Genomic DNA, 19,946 nt, shown 5'->3' on the forward strand with positions numbered 1-19,946 from the left:
CATGATGATTGGATGGATATGGATCTTATTCATGTCGGTTTCCATGGATATCACTGATGTCCACAGATTGATGTCTCCCCAGGGTACACTACCTGACCTCCCTGCATATTAGCATTCCCTGAGGACACTGGCTATATGGAGGCCAATTATAGTAAATGGACTCGATTGGGTGCTCTTTACTGTGGGTGCATTACCTAGATTGTTTTATGCGAGTAGTAAGTGGAAGAGAGAGAGAGAAAGATAAGACTGTTCATGTATATGCCCAAATAAGGCCATGGGCTGTTCAAAAAGGAATAGGTTATTGCTCATTAAATACTGTAGTATATACTTGTAAACTGCCTAACCATTTAAATAATATTACTGCAAGTGTTGTCCAGTTGTATCTTGAACCCTATAAAGCCTGTTTTGAACAACATGATCAAAACTTACAATACAAAAATCTTTGATTTACATTACAAGCTATCAGAATTTCTTCTTTTTGTCCATGTATGAGCTTTTTATTCTCCATATTCTTTTACATCATACTATATGAGCCATAAAAGCATGCCAAATACATTGATTCTCAAAAAAACAAACAGGCACACGTTTTTTTATTAATTTATATTTTCTCTAAAGGTTTAATACGGTTCCATTTGAAACATAAAATATCAAGGCTTTACAGGGTTAATTAAATGGACATTTTTCAAGCAAAACTAACTAACTAACTAACTAACTAAATAAAAACATAGATTTTTTTTCCATGTTTTACTTTTAGCAGTCTGATGAAAAAAAAGAAAAGATTTGATAAAATCCAGATGACCAAAAACCAAACAAGTTCTGAAGCAATTGCTAGTATACCTGATTACCCAATAAAATAACCTGTGGAGTGCCATAGACCCGACAAAACAAATATCTTAACAGCTTTTCTGACCTTTCACCCCAATTAATATAGATCATGTTCCAGCATACAAAAAAGTGAGTAGGTCAGCGGAAGGGGCATTCACACTGACAGTTATTAATGTGCCTGAGAGTCTCTGCTAATAGTGGGCTTTCCCACCGTATCCAGCTGTATCTGCACTTCATGACATCACAAATGACCCGCCACTCACACACAACTCAGTGAAAAGAAATGACTTCAGTATCAGGAAAGATTCAATCCCGGTCCTCTTTGGACCTAAGGGTTAGCTGTTTTAATGCCTGATCAGAAGTGTCCATCATACTTGCTGTTATACAGTATGAGATTGTGTAAGTGTGTCAGAAACGGAGGTTGCAGATGAAGGAATATCAATAACACATTCTTTAATTTATCCAAAATCCAACAAGTAAATACTCAGGAGATCAAAGGAATAAGCTATGAACACAACCACGTAAAAACCAAGACAATCAACACAGAACGAAGAACTGAAGGCTTAATGCAGAAGGGAGGCTGATGAACAGAAACTGAAACAAGTGCGTAACATAAATAGTAACCAAGGAAACCAGTGTATACAGACTGCCATGAATACAGACAGTATTCTGCGTAATGAATTATTAAAAAATGTTAATGCGTTTTGGCCGTTCATCAGTGGTTCCCAACCTTTCTTTGTCTGACCCCCTTTTCCCCAAGAAAATATTTTAGGGCCCCCTTCACATTTAATGATATTGTCGCTCTTGTAAGCTTGCGGCAAGGATGATAAAATGTTTAAACAGTATGTTTATTACTATAACCAGATTTGTTTATGCACAAATAATAGCGTATAATATTGAAAATACTATAACAAAAACATCAGTAGGCCATTTGTAATTTAAGAACGTAAGCCTAGGAGTAGCCTATTAATTGGCCCTATTTGGAATGCAATAACAAAAATATCAGTATTCACACTGGTGAGTAGGGAAAAAATAATTAATATACACTATAGCAAAATGACTGGTGTCTGGGACCTCGTTGAAAACCCGTTTTTTGGTCAGCCAGGGGATCGTGAATAAAATTAGCTAATGTAATATGTCCGTTTGCCGCTCTAGAGATTAATAAACATGCGTTTCTTAACAGAATAACGCATCTTGCGGAAGAACATTGTAGCCGGAGCTACTTCTCTCTGTTTATGTCTATGACGAGTCACGCATGTTCAGGGTTACACCAGCGGTACGGCCCGAACCAGTGTAATATAGTCCCAAGATAAACATGTATATATAGGTGCACCATAGTAATTCAGGATAAGGCAAAAACACGGTTTGGAAAATGGATTCATGATGTACTCGCTCATTATACAATTTTAGTCAATTAGACTGCTGCTTTAATGCTCACTGTTCAACACTTTCCAAAATATGACGCGACCCCCCAAAGAGCTCGCTGACGCCCCTTGTGGGCCGAGACCCCCCTGCTGGGAACCGATGATTGACACTACAAAGGCAATCTGGGGGCCTGAAAACTCAAACTTTCAAAGTTTCAAAGTGCACATTTTTGAAAATGATCCCTGTGTAAACAACAGAAACGTAAATTTGTGAATACTGTGACGTCATGCACATACATATTACGTGTTCAGTCTATAAGCGTGTAGTTTTACTTTACAAAGTGACATCGCCAACTACTGGCCTGGCAGCAGAATACAGCATTTTTTTTATCCGTTTTTGCGGATCGGGATCGATTTGAAAACGTTGTCGTCTGTACGTAAAAAAACCTAAAGGACAAACCTTTCCATTTTAGTACACGTGTAAACGTACCCTAAAACTTAGCATAATTATTATTATTATTTATTTTATTTTTTTATTCGTTTAGCTGACGCTATTATCCAAAGCGACTTACAATTGCTATGTATGTCAGAGGTCGCACGCCTCTGGAGCAATTAGGGGTTAAGTGTCTTGCTCAGGGACACATTGGTGTCTCACAGTGGATTCGAACCCGGGTCTCTCACACCAAAGGCATGTGTCTTATCCACTGCGCCATAAACCCTGCATCTGAATGTGCCTACGAAATAAAAGTATCTGAAAAGAGTAGTATGTCGGAGTTCACAGTATTCATACAACACGTACCAAGATGACCTACTGCTTCCCGCAAGTTTCCGAAGAGCGGTTTGATGGACAGTTGTGTTGTGAACGGCAGTTAAGTAACACAACTGATGCTGTAAATCACAAGACAACACGGTGGATACAGTACATCAGGATCTCATTCATACCACACAAACGCAGACTATATAGAACATACAGTATGTATGTAGCGGATAATCCTTGATTTTAAATACAAAAAATACTTCAATTCAATTTAAAAAGACGTGAATTTACATATTTTCATAGCAATACTACAGAAGATGCAGGACACTCGTTCAAACACTGGTATCAGTTATTCAGGGTTCAAATAAAACTGTCTATAATAACTGTCTCATAAGACTCAGTCATTCGTAAATCAGACTGCAATGATCTAACTATATGTTTTTTTCCTTCTTCTTAATTTATGCACCTCCAGTTTAGGCATCATTTCTTATAGCCAACCACAACAGCACTGATTCATCAGCTGACGATTACATAGTTACAGTCAGACGTGTCTAATGAGAGAGGAAAAGAGGTAAAAACGAGACGCAGATCATGACCACTCACACAGGCACCTTAAAAAAAGAAAAACACTTAAAGCAACATTTTAAAATACAGTTTCCGTTGGAAACAGCCCTTTAAAAAGTCAACAAAAAGCCATGATGTGCTGACGAAGGCTAAGTCAGCGCAGCTCCAAACCCCTGCCCTAAAGAAGACATTACGCTGCCAAATGTGGATTCCTAGCTTTTTTTCCCTTCTACCGAAAGCCCAACAGTCACTTAAGACAGAACAGTCTTTCATCTTAAGGCAATTCAAGTCGCACAGCAGACCACCGTACAAAAACTGATCTGAAGTTGTACAATAAATATTTGATCTCTCTGAAAGTCCACTACAAAAAAAAATGCATTTCTTAATTAGTATTTTTGACTTGTTTCCAGTCCAAATATCAAACATTTCTTAAATCAAGATGCATTTACTAAAGTTGTAAAATGACACAAGATATTAAGACTTGTTTTCTGGGGGAATTCATTAAAATTTAGTTGATGCTTAAAACAAGCAAAATTATTTGCCGATGGGGTAAGAAAAATAATGTTGTTTCTGTTTGAATTAAGATTATTTTCTTACCCCGTTGGCAGATAATCTTGCTTTTTTTAAGCATCAATTACTTACTTAATTTTAATGAAATCCCTTGGAAAACAGGACATAATATCTTGTCATTTTACTCATATAGTAAATGCATCTTGATTTAAGAATTTTTAGATTTTTGGACTGGAAACAAGACAAAAATACTGAGTAAGAAAAGCTTTTTTTCCAGTGTGGTTCTTGCTTACCTCATTGAAAAATCTCTGTAAACGTCTTGTAAAGGCCAGTTTATTACAAATAACTGAAGCTATGCTTTTTGAAATGGAATTTACACTGGCTAAATGTCAGTTTACATCTAGACGAATATTTTCAGAACGATACAAATTTTAATTTGAATGAATGGCTGTTAATGTGTCTGTTCAGACCAAGTTTTTTTCCATACCCTTCCAACAGTTAAAAGGACGATTAAAAAACATTTTTATGAAAGAATTCATATAAGGGTGAAAATACTCTTGGGTCCTTTTTGACTTGAAATCTTTAAAAACTAAACATTTTCATTTATTTAAAAAAATCATCACGTTCTGGAATAAAATTCTGAACAACCTTCACATGCATTTTGGTACAATGTGTGGTGGTGAGTTTTGTTGATATTATTTGTGATGATAATGACATATTGTTAAAGGTACACTATGTAAATTTTGGCCTCTAGCGGTTAAACAAAACTGAGTGCATTTTGCAAAAGAACATTGTTTCGGTTGTGCTTTGGTTGGTAGTCAAACGTGATGTTAATGAGATTTTCATTAATAGTCAAAGAACAGATGATGTTGGATAGCAAGACGCACACTATCTTTTATTCAGCTAATGCATTACATTTATCAAAAAGGACAATCAAGAGATTTATAATGTTACAAAATGTTTCTATTTCAAATAAATGCTGTTCTTTCAACCTTTCTGTCTATTACAGAATCCTGGACGTTAAACTGTATTATGGTTTTTACACTTTGATTGATAATAATAATAATAAGATAATAATAAGATATATGTCTTGAGCAACAAATCAGTGATTTCTGAAGGATCGCTGAAGACTGGAGTAATGATGCTGAAAATTCAGCTTTGCATCACAGGAATTAATTACATTTTAAATAATTATATATATATATATATATATATATATATATATATATATATATACATATATATATATATATATATATATATATATATATATATATATATATATAAAACATTATTTTAAATTGTAATACCACTTCACAACATTACTGTTTTTTTGCATGAAGTTTTGATCAAATAAATACAGCATTTGAGAACATAAGAAAATCTTACTGGCCCCAAGCTTTTGAACAGTATATCGATCAATATACAATGGACATCAAAGACAATTTGGCTAAGAACATTATTTTTTGATTATTTACTGAAAATATTCCCATTCACGGAAGAGTAGCTCTCATTTAGAATCTGCACTTCCGCATTTTTATTTGAGGTGACTTCTGCAGCATGGACTGGGCTGTGCATTGAAATATTATACATGTAAATATTTAATAGTGTTCATTTTTTTGTGTAAAATAATGCTAATCCCAGGTGAGATGGTTTGTTGTGTGTACTGTTTGTTGTCTAACTTACCCTACAGTACTCGTTTATGGGCTTCAGGCGTTTCATGGCCACGTCTCTGATGTGGCTTCTTCTGAAGAGAATCTTTCCTGTTAGGAAATGAAGACGATTATTATAAACACACCCTGCATTCATCAGCATCTTCATTCTCAAATTCATCAGCACTCTTTACAGGGGTTGAAAGGCAAAAGGGAAACTTTTGGGAATGTCCCTTCATGCTTTATGACCATTTTATCAGATGTTGGAAGACCACAAGCATGAAACTTGCCCAAACAAAGATTGTGGCCCATAAAACAATACCAAGAAATGAACACAAATGAGAATCTTAAGTTTTATGACTCATATCCTAAAACGACTCACCACAACCTAAAACCATATACTGTGGTCCCTTTTTGCTGAATGTAGTAAAACATTTTCTTTAAAGTGAAACATGTGGGAAAACAACTAGGCTATCCCCCACAAGGTCCTAGGGTCATAGATTTTTTAGCAATGGCACATTCAGAAGAATGAGGCTGAAAAACACCTTGGTGTGTGTGTGATGTGGTGTGAATGTGTAGATGTGTTGGGTTACTGCCCCGGACCTCATGTGCTGAGTGGAGCTGGGTAGAGTCCACACCCTCTCAAAATGGCCTTGGATTGGTCAATTTACAACAAACCCTGTTACACCTGGTATTATCAGCCACCTCAAACAATTCAATGATCCAAATGATCAAGGCAACACAGACCATTTACACCTGGTATTTACACGTGACTCCTGTGACCACTTGTGATCGGATTTCAAGAGGAGGATCTCTTTACCTGGGCCATAATGCCCCGTTTACATGACGGTAAGATGTAGATATTACCATGCGGTTTGGCCTCTCATTAACATGAAAACCAGGTTTTTATCACAGAAAACGATTATTTCTAAAAACTCCGGCCAAAGTCTGATAACGCCGGTTATGTGTTGCCGTGTCAACTGGGAGAAACGGGGTTTTAGGTTCTCAAACGTCACATCATGAGCCAGAAAATGCTTAACGTCATGTGAGCGCCCAGTTTGGCATAGTTATGATGGCGCTCGACGGCGTATTTAAGCGGGTTGATGTAAAGGACAACTTCTTTGAAAACGATGTTGTGTGCACGATGTTATTATAGAAAACGGAGGGGGGGAAATATTCGTTTCTCTAAATACCCGGCTATGTGTAAATATGGCCTAAATCTTAGAGGCTTTTTACACGACACCGTTTTCAACTAAAAACTGAAAACCTTTTATGCGTTTTGGCCTTTCATTTTGGGTGCCTGTAAACGCAAACTTTTGAAAATGAGTTTCAAAGTGCAAGTTTTGAAAACGGTCTCCGTGTCGATAACAAAAACGCAAATCTCTGAAAACGATGACGTCATGCACATGCGTATTACATGTTCAGTCTACAGTGTTTCATCGCCATCTAATGGCCTGGCAGCAGAATACAATGTTTTAGTCGTTTTAGTCGCGTGATTATCCGTGTGAATGGGGGTCGTTTTGACTATGGTGTCGTCTGTATACGAAAAACTCAAAAATGAAAAACTTCTCCGTTTTAAGCATTTCGTTGTTGTGTAATAGTACCCTAAGCTTTAATGCATTAGCGTTTAAAAAATATATATATATATATATCTGAACTTAAGCAATACTTTTTTTAATGGGATTTGGCTAAAAGTCAGTTTACAACTAGATGAATATTCAGTTTTTTTACAGAGATATGTTCTAATCCCTTTTCTATTGCACTGTGAAGAAAACTTGCCAGCTGAAAGTTGCATAGTGATTTGTGTACCAGAGTGTACCAGACCTGAGGTATTTCTGCTTTTCAATAAGCATTATTTCCTCTCAGAAAGTTTGCATTTCCATTCAGCTTATCTGCCGTTTTAATGCAGTGGTCTGAACAGACAAATCAAATGTGAAAATGTTTGTGACAAACATTTGTGTCAATGTTTCAAGGCCTTAAATTGTGCGTGTGAGAGAACAATACAGTGTCTTTTAACTTAACATATTTTGGTTTGACAAGGACACTTGACAAAAATAAACCTGATAACTGTCTTTCAAAATAGAAACATGCAATGATACAAAAAAGTTTCTACACTATCTAATTGACTACTATATACTGTGTGTGAATATGTATATATATATATATATATAGTCATGTTTATGGTGACTTAGAAAGCACACGACAAAGAAGACAGTGAAAAATACAAAGACTTTAACACAAAAGAAAACGACCAAATTTACACAAACATAGACGTCTGGGCTGTGTTTTGACGGCTATCAGACGTCTTTTAGACGTAAAATTCCTTGCTGGGAAGTAACTAACGAGAACTCATACAGAAACGACAGGAACAACTAAATGGAACATAATTGTGACATTATGCTCCCCCGGAAAGGTGCGTCCTGGCACCGACTAATGTCTAACTGAGGAGGGAGGGGTCTTGGAGGAGGGCTTGGAGCTGGTGATGAACAGGGACGACCCGGAGGAGTCAGAGAGAAACACCATGGTGATGCCGACGGTGGGTGGAGGCAGGGTGGAGCCTCGGCTGAAGGGCTGAGCAGAAACCTGAGAGGCGATCGATGGCGACGGGTGAGTGGAGGAACCGGCGGAGCACTTGATGGTCTATGGATACTTTGATGGTCTAGAACCCTGATGCTGAGCTGGTGGCTCACGGGACGAAGGTGGAAAAGGGGACTTGGCTGACCGGGGCGACGCTGGAGCTAGCGAGGATGACAGGGAGGATGTAGAAAGGAAGGAGCCGGATGACGGCGTAGGGGTGGGGGGTGTAGGCACCGCTGGAATCCCGGAAGTCCATAGCAGAAGATGAGTGACGACCACTGGAGGCCGACCGGGACGGACGAGGGAGCCAGCGGAGTCTCAGGGCAGACAGGCCACGGAGGTGACGAGGAAGCATAGAGCCGAAGCAAGGTCGATGGGCTGACGGGTCGAGATGGGGACTTGGGACTGGAGGCCCAATGTGTAGCCGGGGACTTGTGCTCATGCCAAGCTGGTGGAGGGGAAGCCCGAAGCAAAGCTGACGAACCGCACAGAGCAAGCGAAGGGGCAGAGCCGTGGAGCTAGATGACATCAGTGGCACGACGGATCCCGGGGGCTGGCCGTGACCAGCGGGGGAGATGGGACAAGAGAAGTCAGGGACGACCAGGGCATCCAAATATCCGGACGAGACTGGAGAAGAAGGCAAGAATTTGAAGTTGAGGATCTGGGTGGGAACTGGATCCGCAGACCACAGATCTATCAGGTTCAGGACCGCTCCTGGATCTGGGGTGGAATGATCAGCGTGCTTAGACTCCAGGGCATTGATGGTATCCGGATCTGGTTCCTGGACAAGCTTCATGGGTTCATCCAGCCAAAATACCCCAGCAACCTTCGGTTCTTGGGGAGGAGGAGGAGGAGCTGGAGGAGATGCAATGCTGGTGAGTCCATAGTTTACACGTTTTAGAGGGTCGGTTATTGTCACGTTTATGGTGGCTTAGAAAGCACACGACGAAGGAGAAAAATGCAAAGACTTTAATCCAATAGCAAACACGGAATAATACGACCACGTCAACACAAAAAATAACCGACAAAGGGCTGAACAGAAAAGGGATTATAAATGCACATAGTAAATGAGGACACTAAACAGGAACAGCTGGGCGAAGATTAACTGATCAGAAACCATAGTAACTATGGTTACATATAGGCCTATACATTTAACCAAGCACTGCATTGTCTTAGTCTGATAGTGCCGCCGCTAGCTTAGCGTAGCATAATGAATGGAATCCTTTGTTACCGGATAGCATGTCGTGAGTAAAAGTGATCCAAAAAAATAAATAATTGAATTACTTCCTGTGGCCCGCGTATTCACAACAAGTACAAATAGCAATGCCGATTAAGACTAGGTGATTTCCTAGGCAGAGATTGACTTGGGACTATATGAGGGGGAAGTACAGGCGAAGCACTGCTACTTGGGCGCAGAGATTTCAGGTGTTGCGTGATATCTCTGCGCCCAAGTAGCAGTGCTTCGCCTGTGCTTCAAAGACAATATAGTCCCAAGTCAATATCTGCCTAGGAAATCGCCTAGTCTTAATCTGCATTGCTATTTAAGACAAAGCATGCACTGAGACAAAAATACGTTTGCCCACGTATCTAAATGTAGGGGAGATGGTGAAAAAACCCTATTTCAAAAAGCGATGGCATGTTCCTTTAAAGCTATTATAATATAGCTTTTTTAATTAAAGGGGCATTCGGCAACTCTAGCTATTTCTTCGCTATTTCTACCGAGGTGGGTAATACATCATACACACTGAGGGCGGCGTGTGTGTTTATGTCAAATTGCCGTAAAGCAGTTTGTGTTTCTCGCTCGTTCTCGCTTCTCACGAGACTTCCTATTTCCAACTTACCGGGACGTTAATCCTCATGTTGCAAGGTTGGTTTTCCGCCTGGGAACGCTGGGGGGAGCGGGGAAAGTCACCATTCTCACCAGAACAGGTTATTAAACCATCCAAATGATTTCTAAACGGTTTTATTAAGTTGAAATAGTTGCCGAATGCCCCTTTAAAATGACCTTTTTTTTAATCCTTCCCCAAATTATCCATGGGACAGACAGGTTCAGAATAAAGATTGTTTAAATGGTGCATTCCAATGAGTGTGTTTACAAAGCTCACAAATGGATGTTGAGTGTGTGTACATGATGCTTAGCTAATTACAGGAGTTTCTGTATAGATTGGTGACAAAGTGCTGTGTCAGTAAGCCCAGACACTTGTTAAACGGTTGTAAAGAGCTGGTATGTAAGACGACATTCAGGTGCTTGTAGACTGTCTGATTCACAAGCAAACAAACCTTCCAGCTTGCTTAATTACAGCCAGATGTTCATTCTAAACAAATTAACTGTAACATCCTGAACTTGCTGTAAATGGTGTTGAGCTAGTACTCTGAGGGTGAGCGGGGCACAACCTAACATGGGGCTAGTTGTAACACACATGCTAGCATGACAAAACTTAGTGTATTTACTTGTTGCCATATCAACACTAGGCTACATTGAGAAAAAATTGAGCCTCTATTAAAAAATGTTCAGAAGATATCACTGAATTATTATATAACCATATAAAAAGTACATTTCTTAATGAAGTAACTTTAAAAAAAAAAAAGCAAGACACCTGCTGTTATTTTAATTTGCCCACATTGTTTTGAACTATAACTATGTACTTATTAGAGATGTACTTAAAGGCCCACTGAAGTGCCTTGAAACGCACAGCATTATTGTTAACATAATTTCCACTGAAACGGGAAGACAGGGCGAGACATATCGAACAGCTCCTCCCCTTTTTAAAATAACCAATAGCGTTTAGTTTATATCACAGTTCAGCCAGAGCCGTTGAGCTCGATAAAGCCACAGTTTCCTCCTAATCCCTAACAGTTTCTCCTCCTAATCTCCTCCATATCGCTTTAAAATACAGCATTCTGTGCAGAATTCAAATAAGTCAGATACGTTTTCTGGTCTGCGTGAGTCGGTATGAGTCACGCGTGAGACTACGGTATGATCTGCTCTGTGTTTTCGTGCGGTGGTTCACGTGACACTAACGTGAAACCAGACTTCAGTGTCCCCAATGGAAAGCATATTTACACTGTCTGAATCGGTCCCTATCCCCTATATAGTGCACTATGTGCCATTCGCCATGTAGAAAACAGTAAATATGTGATTCATCATCTATTCGTAATGTTGGGGGCGGAGCTTCAGTTTATAGAGAGCATTTGATTGGACAGAAAATATGAGAAAAAAAGAGATTCGAGGGTCCGTGGCACTTCAATTCAAGAAAGCATAACGGCTAACTTGGATCACGCCTTTACGTCATTGAATTTCGTTCAGAGTTGTGCGACAGTCGATAACAGTTTGCATATTGTCCGTAAATTCTCATATAGAACATAATTTGTTTGGGGGTGTTAAAATAGATACATTCAAAATGAATGTTTAAGAGCAAAAATGTTGAAGATTAGTCAATGGGTTGTCGCTTCATTAAATTATAAGCTATTTCATCACAAAACTGGTTTATTCACCTTAGTGAACCCTCTCCTCCATTGACATCCATTCAAAGAAAATGGCCTCTAGTCTCTTTCTCTGCAAACCGCAGCGTTAGCATGTGTTACGCTTTTTCCGGCTAAGGTTGCAGGCTTGCTTTCAAGTGTCTTTGTTCGTAGTAATCCTGAAGACACTGACTAGCTTTTTCAGGTGTGTTTGATTAGGGTTGGAGCTAAACTCTGCAGGACAGTGGCCCACCAGGACCAAGTTTGACCGACTCTAAACAGAACACAGAAAATGAAGTATACCCAGGCCAAATAGTACATGGATGGATCTGAACCAGAACTTTTTTATATAAAGTGTATAACACACAGAACCAGATATACATTTGGCTGGTTTTATTAACAATTCTTCCACAGTGTGAGTAAACTGTAAGTATAATAAGTTCAGTTAAAGAAAGTATACTTTCAGTATAATAACTATTAAACTGTTAAATACTTAAAAAGTAAACTTTAATAAACTAAAAAGATAACTGGACGTATATAGCTAGTAAACTAACAGTATGCCTATAAGTTCTTGTAGAATAGTTCACAGAGTAGTTGCAATGGAAAATAAAAATGTGTAAACTAGTTGTGTCCTCAAAGACTACTGTTACACTTTTTAACAAAAGAAGTATTGAAATAGTGTAAAATATACTCAAACTTTAATTAAGTTGACTTAATCTTTTCATGACAGTCTGAACGACACAGATCCGATCTTTTCAAATGCGACCCAGGCCACTTGGGAATGTGGTCCAAATCCGATATGTATCCGATCTTTTGAAATGCGACTTCATTCTGAACGGCCAGGTCACATGTATCCGACCATGTCATTGATATGCGACAAACGTCATAATTCTGCGTTGAAGTAGGCGGGACGGGAACAACTGGCGGACGATGCTGAGACCAGTCAATGGAAGGGAAGCGAGGTTTCTAATTTAATTAATATTTGGACGTCGTTGACCGTTGAGTACTCTTCTGCGCATGGGGGTCACTTCTGGGTCATTTCACATTCTCGTTCACACAGGGGATCACAAAAGGTCGCATTTAATTGGAAATGTGAACGGCCTTGCAAAAAAATCTACTTTTTTCAAAAAATCGGAATTGAGCATTAAGCCCCTGCAGTGTGAACGCAGCCGATAGAGATCGTGTATTTCTGTAGTCTATGACTTGACTTGAATGTATGCAAAGAGTCATTCTGCAATAATGTTTACCTGGTAAAAAGGGAATGATTCTGCGTTTTGGATCCTTCTGTCCACCTTCCACGGGGAATTTATCCAGAAGCTCCATCTGGAAAAAAAATACAGAAAAACTTAACATCAATGTGAAAAGACAACTCATTTTAGTTCATAGATTAAAAATGTAGGACAGGACTTGAATGAATCAATTAGGGATTTGACTGGATATTGAGAATGAGAAGTCGCTGATTACAGTCCATTCAACAAATGATCATTCCCCCTCCCTGCGTGCTCTACATAGATCTACTGACATAGTGGAACATTTCCCTCCGTTAATACTTCCAGAATACCCTGTAATGATCACTTACAGCTATACGTTATTTTTCTTTGCTGGCACCAATTAATATTTTCCTTCCATCTGTAGAGATTTGATAAGAGGCCCTTAATCCAGTCCAAAAGCAGCTGTGGACCAATGAAATCACACCTGTGCCTTTCCAAAGTATGCTAAAGTAGGTCATATGTGCATTTTACACATTCATTCACTAATGACTATAGCAGAGCTTGAATTCATCAGCTGAGCAACGTTTTCCAGCACAGCAGTTCTGAAATTTGAAAGGCCCAACAATTTACTTATAATGCAATACTCAACATAAAGCTAACCAGTGAAAAAAATAGCTGTCATCTTCAACCCAGGCTCATTGGAAATACGTGCCTGGGGTGACATTTCTGCAAAATGATATTACGTTGCTTCTTGCATATCATGCACTATGATAAAAGTAGGGATGCACGATAAATCAGCCACCATATCGGTATCGGCCGATATACGTTCATTTTTAACGTTGATAAGAAAATTTGGCTGATATATTAAAGCCGATAAATAATGGATTATTTCCTTCAGCTAAGACACTTCAGATTGGCACTGTTCAACATGATGGTTTTTAATGGCTAGAAATGTGATTGGAATCACTTCAAAAAGGTACATTGCAACATGTGCGATGCAAGTCTGTCATATAGGCTACATAAAATTATAAGAACATCATTATATGTAATATAATTGTGCTTGGGACATTGCTTTTAATGATGAGACTTTTGTTTTTGTAATCTCAAAATTATATAAAACTTTGGATTTAGATTTATTTATCGGCTTTAAAATATAAAGAATTATCGGTATCGGCCAATTTTTTTATATCGGTGCATTCATAGATAAAAGTGTTTTGAGGCCATATCACAGTATTGTGCAGTGAACCGCATGAAAATAGATTATTCGATAATCTACCTCTGTAATCATAATTTGTGTGAAAAAGACTGAATCTGTATGTATAGGTATGTTATTGAGTTTTACAAAAATCTATGTAGAGGCAAGTTTTTCCAACAAGCCTAAGTTTGGTATTTCAGATCACATAATTATGATGTGTGATTCATTTTGCTTATACAGCATGTATAATGAGTTGCAAATGCATGATGTAAGTCTAACTGAACAAATAAAAACAACAGATGTAAAGAAAATTGAAAGCTTCACTATTTTTTACCATACACTTTTGCCGTAAACAGCACTAAAGGAATGCAGTGCACTGACACATTTAAAAGTTAAACATTAATAGTGCCGTAGTTCTCACTCGTGTCTTTTCCAGAATAATGACGAAGCAAAGAGAGACTGTCATTCTGCCAGACAAAGCTTTCACTGTTGTTGGCCAATTCATTAAGCGAAGGAACAATGTCTTCTACTGTGACTCAGCAGCATCTGAATGACGGCACACATTTATAAAACTCTTTATTTTCTCTTTCGCACAGACAAATGAGTAGCATGGGTCCATTACAGAGCAGAGTCTGCCTCTTCTGAAACTTCATTTTATAGCTTCACATAATAACTGTTTTAAAAATAAAACCTAAAAGCTTCATAATGCAAAGGACTTTGTAGACCAGTGGTCTCCAACACAGTGTATTAGACTTCAGCAGGCCTGACAGTCATATAAATGGCTTCAATTTTAATAATGCTATTTTACATTTTAAAATTTTACAAACACTACCAGTAAAAAAAAATAGGACACAGGTACTCATACTTCAATACTATATTCAACATTTTAGAAACAGTAAATTCAATAAAATAAATAGGCCTAGAAGTATGGAAATTATGTAATGTTACAAAGATTACAAAACAAGTTGAAACTATATTTAATATGAACATCTTTAAAGTAGCCACTTTTACATATTATTGCTTAACCATGGTCTTCATGCTTGTTTAATTAAAGACTTTGAATTCATTCTGGGTTGTGCGAGTTTACTACATTGTGACAGACATGTTGTGTCTTTAGTATTGTGTCTGTTGTTACACTATACTGTATAGTTTGCTTGTTCTTTTTAGATATACATTTATGTTTACGCTTGAGTAGTAAGTAGTAGGGGTGGGCGATAAGGCAAAAATATCATATCACGTTTTTTTTTTTCCAGTATAATCAAGATTCACGATTTTATAATGATTTTTTCATGTTGGTTTTACAATTTTGCAAGTAACTGAGAAGTACAGCCAAACTAATTTCCCTATTTTAAAAATGTAGCCTTACAAGTTAACAAAATATAAAAGAAAAAAGAGTGACAGACCATTTAGGCCAAAGTAGGGGTGGCAATATTTTATTATTTTATCCTTTTATTAAACATAAGAAAAACGATGCACATTACACATACAATGAAATATACAAATAAAATAAACAGTGCTTTATTTTTTCACAATAGGTGTATTTAACATAAGTATTCAAGTAAGAAATTGAATAAACAAACATAAAAATAAAATACTACATAGACTTCACTGTATAAATGATATATACACTGATTCACTGATTGTCTTTTGTTTTTTGATTAATATTATAAGGCCCACCGAAGTGCCATGAAACACGCAGCATTATTCAATATGTTAACATCATTTCCACTGAAACAGGAAGACAGGGCGGGGCATATCAATCAGCTCCTCCCCTTTTTTAAAGATAACCAATAGCATTTAGTTTATATCCCAGCTCGGCCAGAGCCGTTGAGATCGAGTCGGTAAAGCTGCAGTTTCCATCTAATCTCGAACAGTTTCTCCTCCTAATCGCCATGTCACTTTAAAATACAGCATTCTGTGCAGAATTCAAATGTGTCCGATATTTTTTCTGATCTGTGGCGACTCGCAAAAATGACTTACAAGATCCACCCTGTGTGTTGTGTCTCTGGAGCTGCGGTGGTCCACGTGACACTAACATGAAATCAGACTTCATTCGCCCCAATGGAAAGCATATTTACACTGTCTGAATCGTTCCCTATCCCCTATATAGTGCACTACGTGCCATTCACCATGTAGAAAATAGTAAATGTGTAAACAAGTGACCGATTTCAGCCGCAGCTTCAGCGTCTATTTGGAATGCGAGTGATGTCATAAAAATCTTTCATCCATATAGGGAATGTGAAGGTACGTCACGCAGTATTGCATAATGGGACTTGGGCACCATCTTTACAGGCACGATCTCTATTTAACTTTGGTATAATAGTGGGTGTGTTTGGCTAAAACGAGGTAAAATTGAAGAACGGAAGAAATGGAGATGTTTAAAGGAAAAGAGAAGAAGGGACCCTACCGGTAGAAACTAAATGCCACTGCCAAAAAACTTTATTTGAACAAACTGTCGGCGATAAACAACGTTGATACATATGATTCAGGTTTGGTGTTCGTTTTAGTAGCCTATGCTAAGTTGATTACCATTGTACATAATGTTCTAGCTATTTGACCTGAGAAGCAGCTCTCATAGTTAATGTTAGCTTGCTATTTTCAGCATGTTAAGGTTGTGCAAGAAAAAAATAGTTGTACATTAGGCCTCCTTTATAATGCCACAAGATGGGGTAACTTGTTATATACAGCTGTGCCTTATTGTCATCAGTTAATGTTGACATGTGTAAAAATGAGGATATTTGGTAGTTTATTTTAAAATAGTTTGATGTATCTTTGCCCATCCCAGTTTATGTGTACTTAAAGGGTTTTATTAACTTTATACATATTATTAACTTTATTCACTTAATGTATTTATTAAGAAGTTATATAAAAAAATGATTCACAAACATTTTAAAAGGGCATGTAAAGAGATGTACAGAATATCAAAGCAAATTGTTAATTGAAAACAAAATAAATATAATTTGATTCATGCAATGTGGCCTGGATTTATCATCTGCTAACATGAACCACAAATTCAACATCATTCATCAACTATCCTCCTAACTGTTAGTCATTAGGGAATATACAATACACAACCTCTTGCTTTGTACAACTTTTAACAAACGTAGTATGCAGTGGAGGACAGTAACTAAGTGAAGTTTTTCCTCCTGATTTTGGCAACCCACGCGATCCGGCGTCTTCTCGTCAGCTCCTCGACTGCTTCCCTTGTTGTTTTTCCCAAGAAGGAAAGCTGAAAAAACGTATTCCGTTGTTCAGTTTCCTCCCTGAACGATCGTGTACCTGCTATGGCAGTACCTCCTATCGAGCAGCACTGAACAAAACATATCTACGTTTATAAAAATCTCAACAGAAAATCCAAAGACAGCCTCCAACACACGCATTCAAATACGGCGGTATAGGGCGCGATCCTGTAAATACGGCGGCGGACCCATAATGCAACACGGCGTGATGTCATCTTCACATTCCCTATTGGCGGAAGTGAAAGACTAAGTTTTGAACGCTTCTAAAATCTTCTAAATGTGAATTTCGTTGTTGTTTTGAAGCACACTAGCTTATAGATAAAAGTAAGACTAAAATATTCATACTAAAAGCATAGACTGTAAAAAAATATGGACGTAGTGTACATGACGTCACCCGTAGGACGCACCGGTCTCGCATCTCTCACGGAGGAGCGGAAGCATAAAAGGAGGAGCGACGACGCTGAAGATCGTGAGAGGAAGGAGCCTGATTTTATCTAGGGTTTTGTTTCTCTTTTGTGTGGCCAGCAGTCGTCCGTGAGGGGCTGCTGGCTTATACTTTTGTTTTTGTATTGGTTTTATTTGATTAAAATGTTTAAATGTTCGCCGGTTCCTGCCTCCTTCTTCCCTGAATCTTAAACATTGCTACACTTCCGTTTTGATTGCATGGCGACTTTAATGAAACGGCAGCAGATTAGGTAGATGTCACTTTAAGACCTCCCAGATCTAATATACAGAAATGTTTACATTCACTTAAAGGGGTGGTAAAATTCATTTTTTCGAAGGCTTGATTGTGTTTGTGGGGTGCACTGTAACATGTCTTCATGCTTCGTTTTTTAAAAATTGCATTATTTTTCATATATTTTACCTTTATTCTACACTGCTTTGCCCCTCCTTGTAAAAACGGTCTGATGGTTTCCGGGTTCTATGAAGCCAGTCCCTCAAAACTACGCAATGGGCTCAGATTGGTTAGCTGGCCCAGTGTGTTGTGATTTGCTTACCGTCTAGTGCACGTTTTCCGGAAACGTCACGTCCCGTACCTTTACCGGTACTTTGTGCAACGGACCCAGAGAATGTTAGTGAAGAGGATCGAGCAGAACCTGTTCAAGAACGGCTGTTAAATGACGTTTCAGAAAGGTTTGTTTTTTGTTGTTCTCTCATTACTTTTTAGATATGCTGTTATTTAATTGTACTAATTATTATAGAATTACAAAAAAATAAGCTTCATAAACAGGAATTTCATATAATCGTTCTAACAAATTCTACTTCAGTCCTCAAAGGGATTTTTTTGAGTAAAGACTGCGGATCTATAGTGATCGTTTCTGACTGTACACCACCGTTACTTGTTTATTTTTAGAAGGATTGTAGCCAAATATCTGTCGACAGAACTATTAACGCAAAACGAACACTAAACATCGGCTGCCAAATCAAACAGAGAACCATGTTTAGCATGCCTGTAGATAAACAAGCATGTAGATAAACAATGCATAAAAGCTCTAATCAATTCCAAGTTCGCTCTTGAGATTAAAAAAAAGTTTGTAGCGTTAGGTGTTTGTCGGATAACGTTAAGTATGAATGAGCATTTAACAAACCAGCAGAGCCAAACAGCGTTGTCGTTTGTTTACTTCCTTGCTATAATGACAATTAATAATACGAACTATTGCAGGAAAACACATCGACGAAAATAAATCATACTTACAGGTTGTGGCTCGTAAACAAAAGCTTCTGTTTTTAAAGTTGGAGCTGCTCAATCTTTCAGGACAAGCCGATGTGCGAATCCTGCATTGAACTTGCGAAGATTGTGGAAGATTTCCTCTGTTACATGTGCAGCACAGAGAGCGAGATTTGGGTCATAATTATGAGGGACCGAGTTAAAAATATATTTTAACCATTGATCCCTAACTCCCTCGTCCCTATAAGGTTGAACAAAATTGGACCTGCCACCAGGATGAAAATAACAGCAGCGTTTCGACGGCATTGCGACAACTCATCTCCAAAACAGCAATATAAAATGGCCTCGCCCCCGCTTATTAAGTATTCTCGGAGGAGGGGTTTATGTAAATAATGGGATTTGCTGACGTCAGCAACTCCGGAGGAATGTCGTGTAGTCCAAAACCGGTCGATTGCTGTAGTCCTTAGAAATTGAATTTTTTAAAAGCAAATATCTCCCTTTGCTTTGAACTTCGAGCGCTGTAACTTTGCAGATGTCGTTTATGCTCAAACAGCAACATTACACACTAACTAAAGTTAGAAAAGTGAAATCGTGTTTTACCACCCCTTTAAGACATATCCGACTGTGTTTATGTAAACCTTATGTGTATTTGACAGTTTAAATGCAATTATAATGACTTAATAACATAGTTTAGTACTCACAAGCTGTTTGACAGGCTTTTAATGTGTGCACGTTTTGGTTGGTCAGAACAGCATGCGAATTTAAAGTCCCCCTGTAGTCAATAATTGTATCCCTTAAAACTCATCTTTCATCAGCAAAATGACATTTAAACAGTTTTTAATAAACAAGTTACTCTTGACCCTTGCCTCATTTAATATACACGGTTCTATGAATATGCAAATGAGCCCCGCATCCACTCAC

At 38.1% G+C, this 19,946-nt stretch overlaps 1 protein-coding gene across 3 annotated transcripts in view; it reads right to left on the bottom strand.

The window, feature by feature from the left end:
• The window catches only part of sh3pxd2b (SH3 and PX domains 2B), a 54,954-nt gene that overhangs the window by 15,362 nt on the left and 19,646 nt on the right, over positions 1–19,946 (bottom strand). For all 3 annotated transcript variants that reach the window (XM_077224796.1, XM_077224795.1, XM_077224794.1), the window contains exons 3-4: positions 12,959–13,034; positions 5,707–5,783 (exon numbers count right to left, since the gene is read on the bottom strand). In XM_077224796.1, the coding sequence (XP_077080911.1) occupies positions 5,707–5,783; positions 12,959–13,034 (153 nt within the window). The remainder of the gene's footprint in view (positions 1–5,706; positions 5,784–12,958; positions 13,035–19,946) is intronic.

This window comes from Siphateles boraxobius, unplaced genomic scaffold (genome assembly GCF_051911475.1).
Source record: "Siphateles boraxobius isolate OS27281-9 unplaced genomic scaffold, OSU_SipBor_1 92, whole genome shotgun sequence".
NCBI classification, from domain to species: domain Eukaryota; kingdom Metazoa; phylum Chordata; class Actinopteri; order Cypriniformes; family Leuciscidae; genus Siphateles; species Siphateles boraxobius.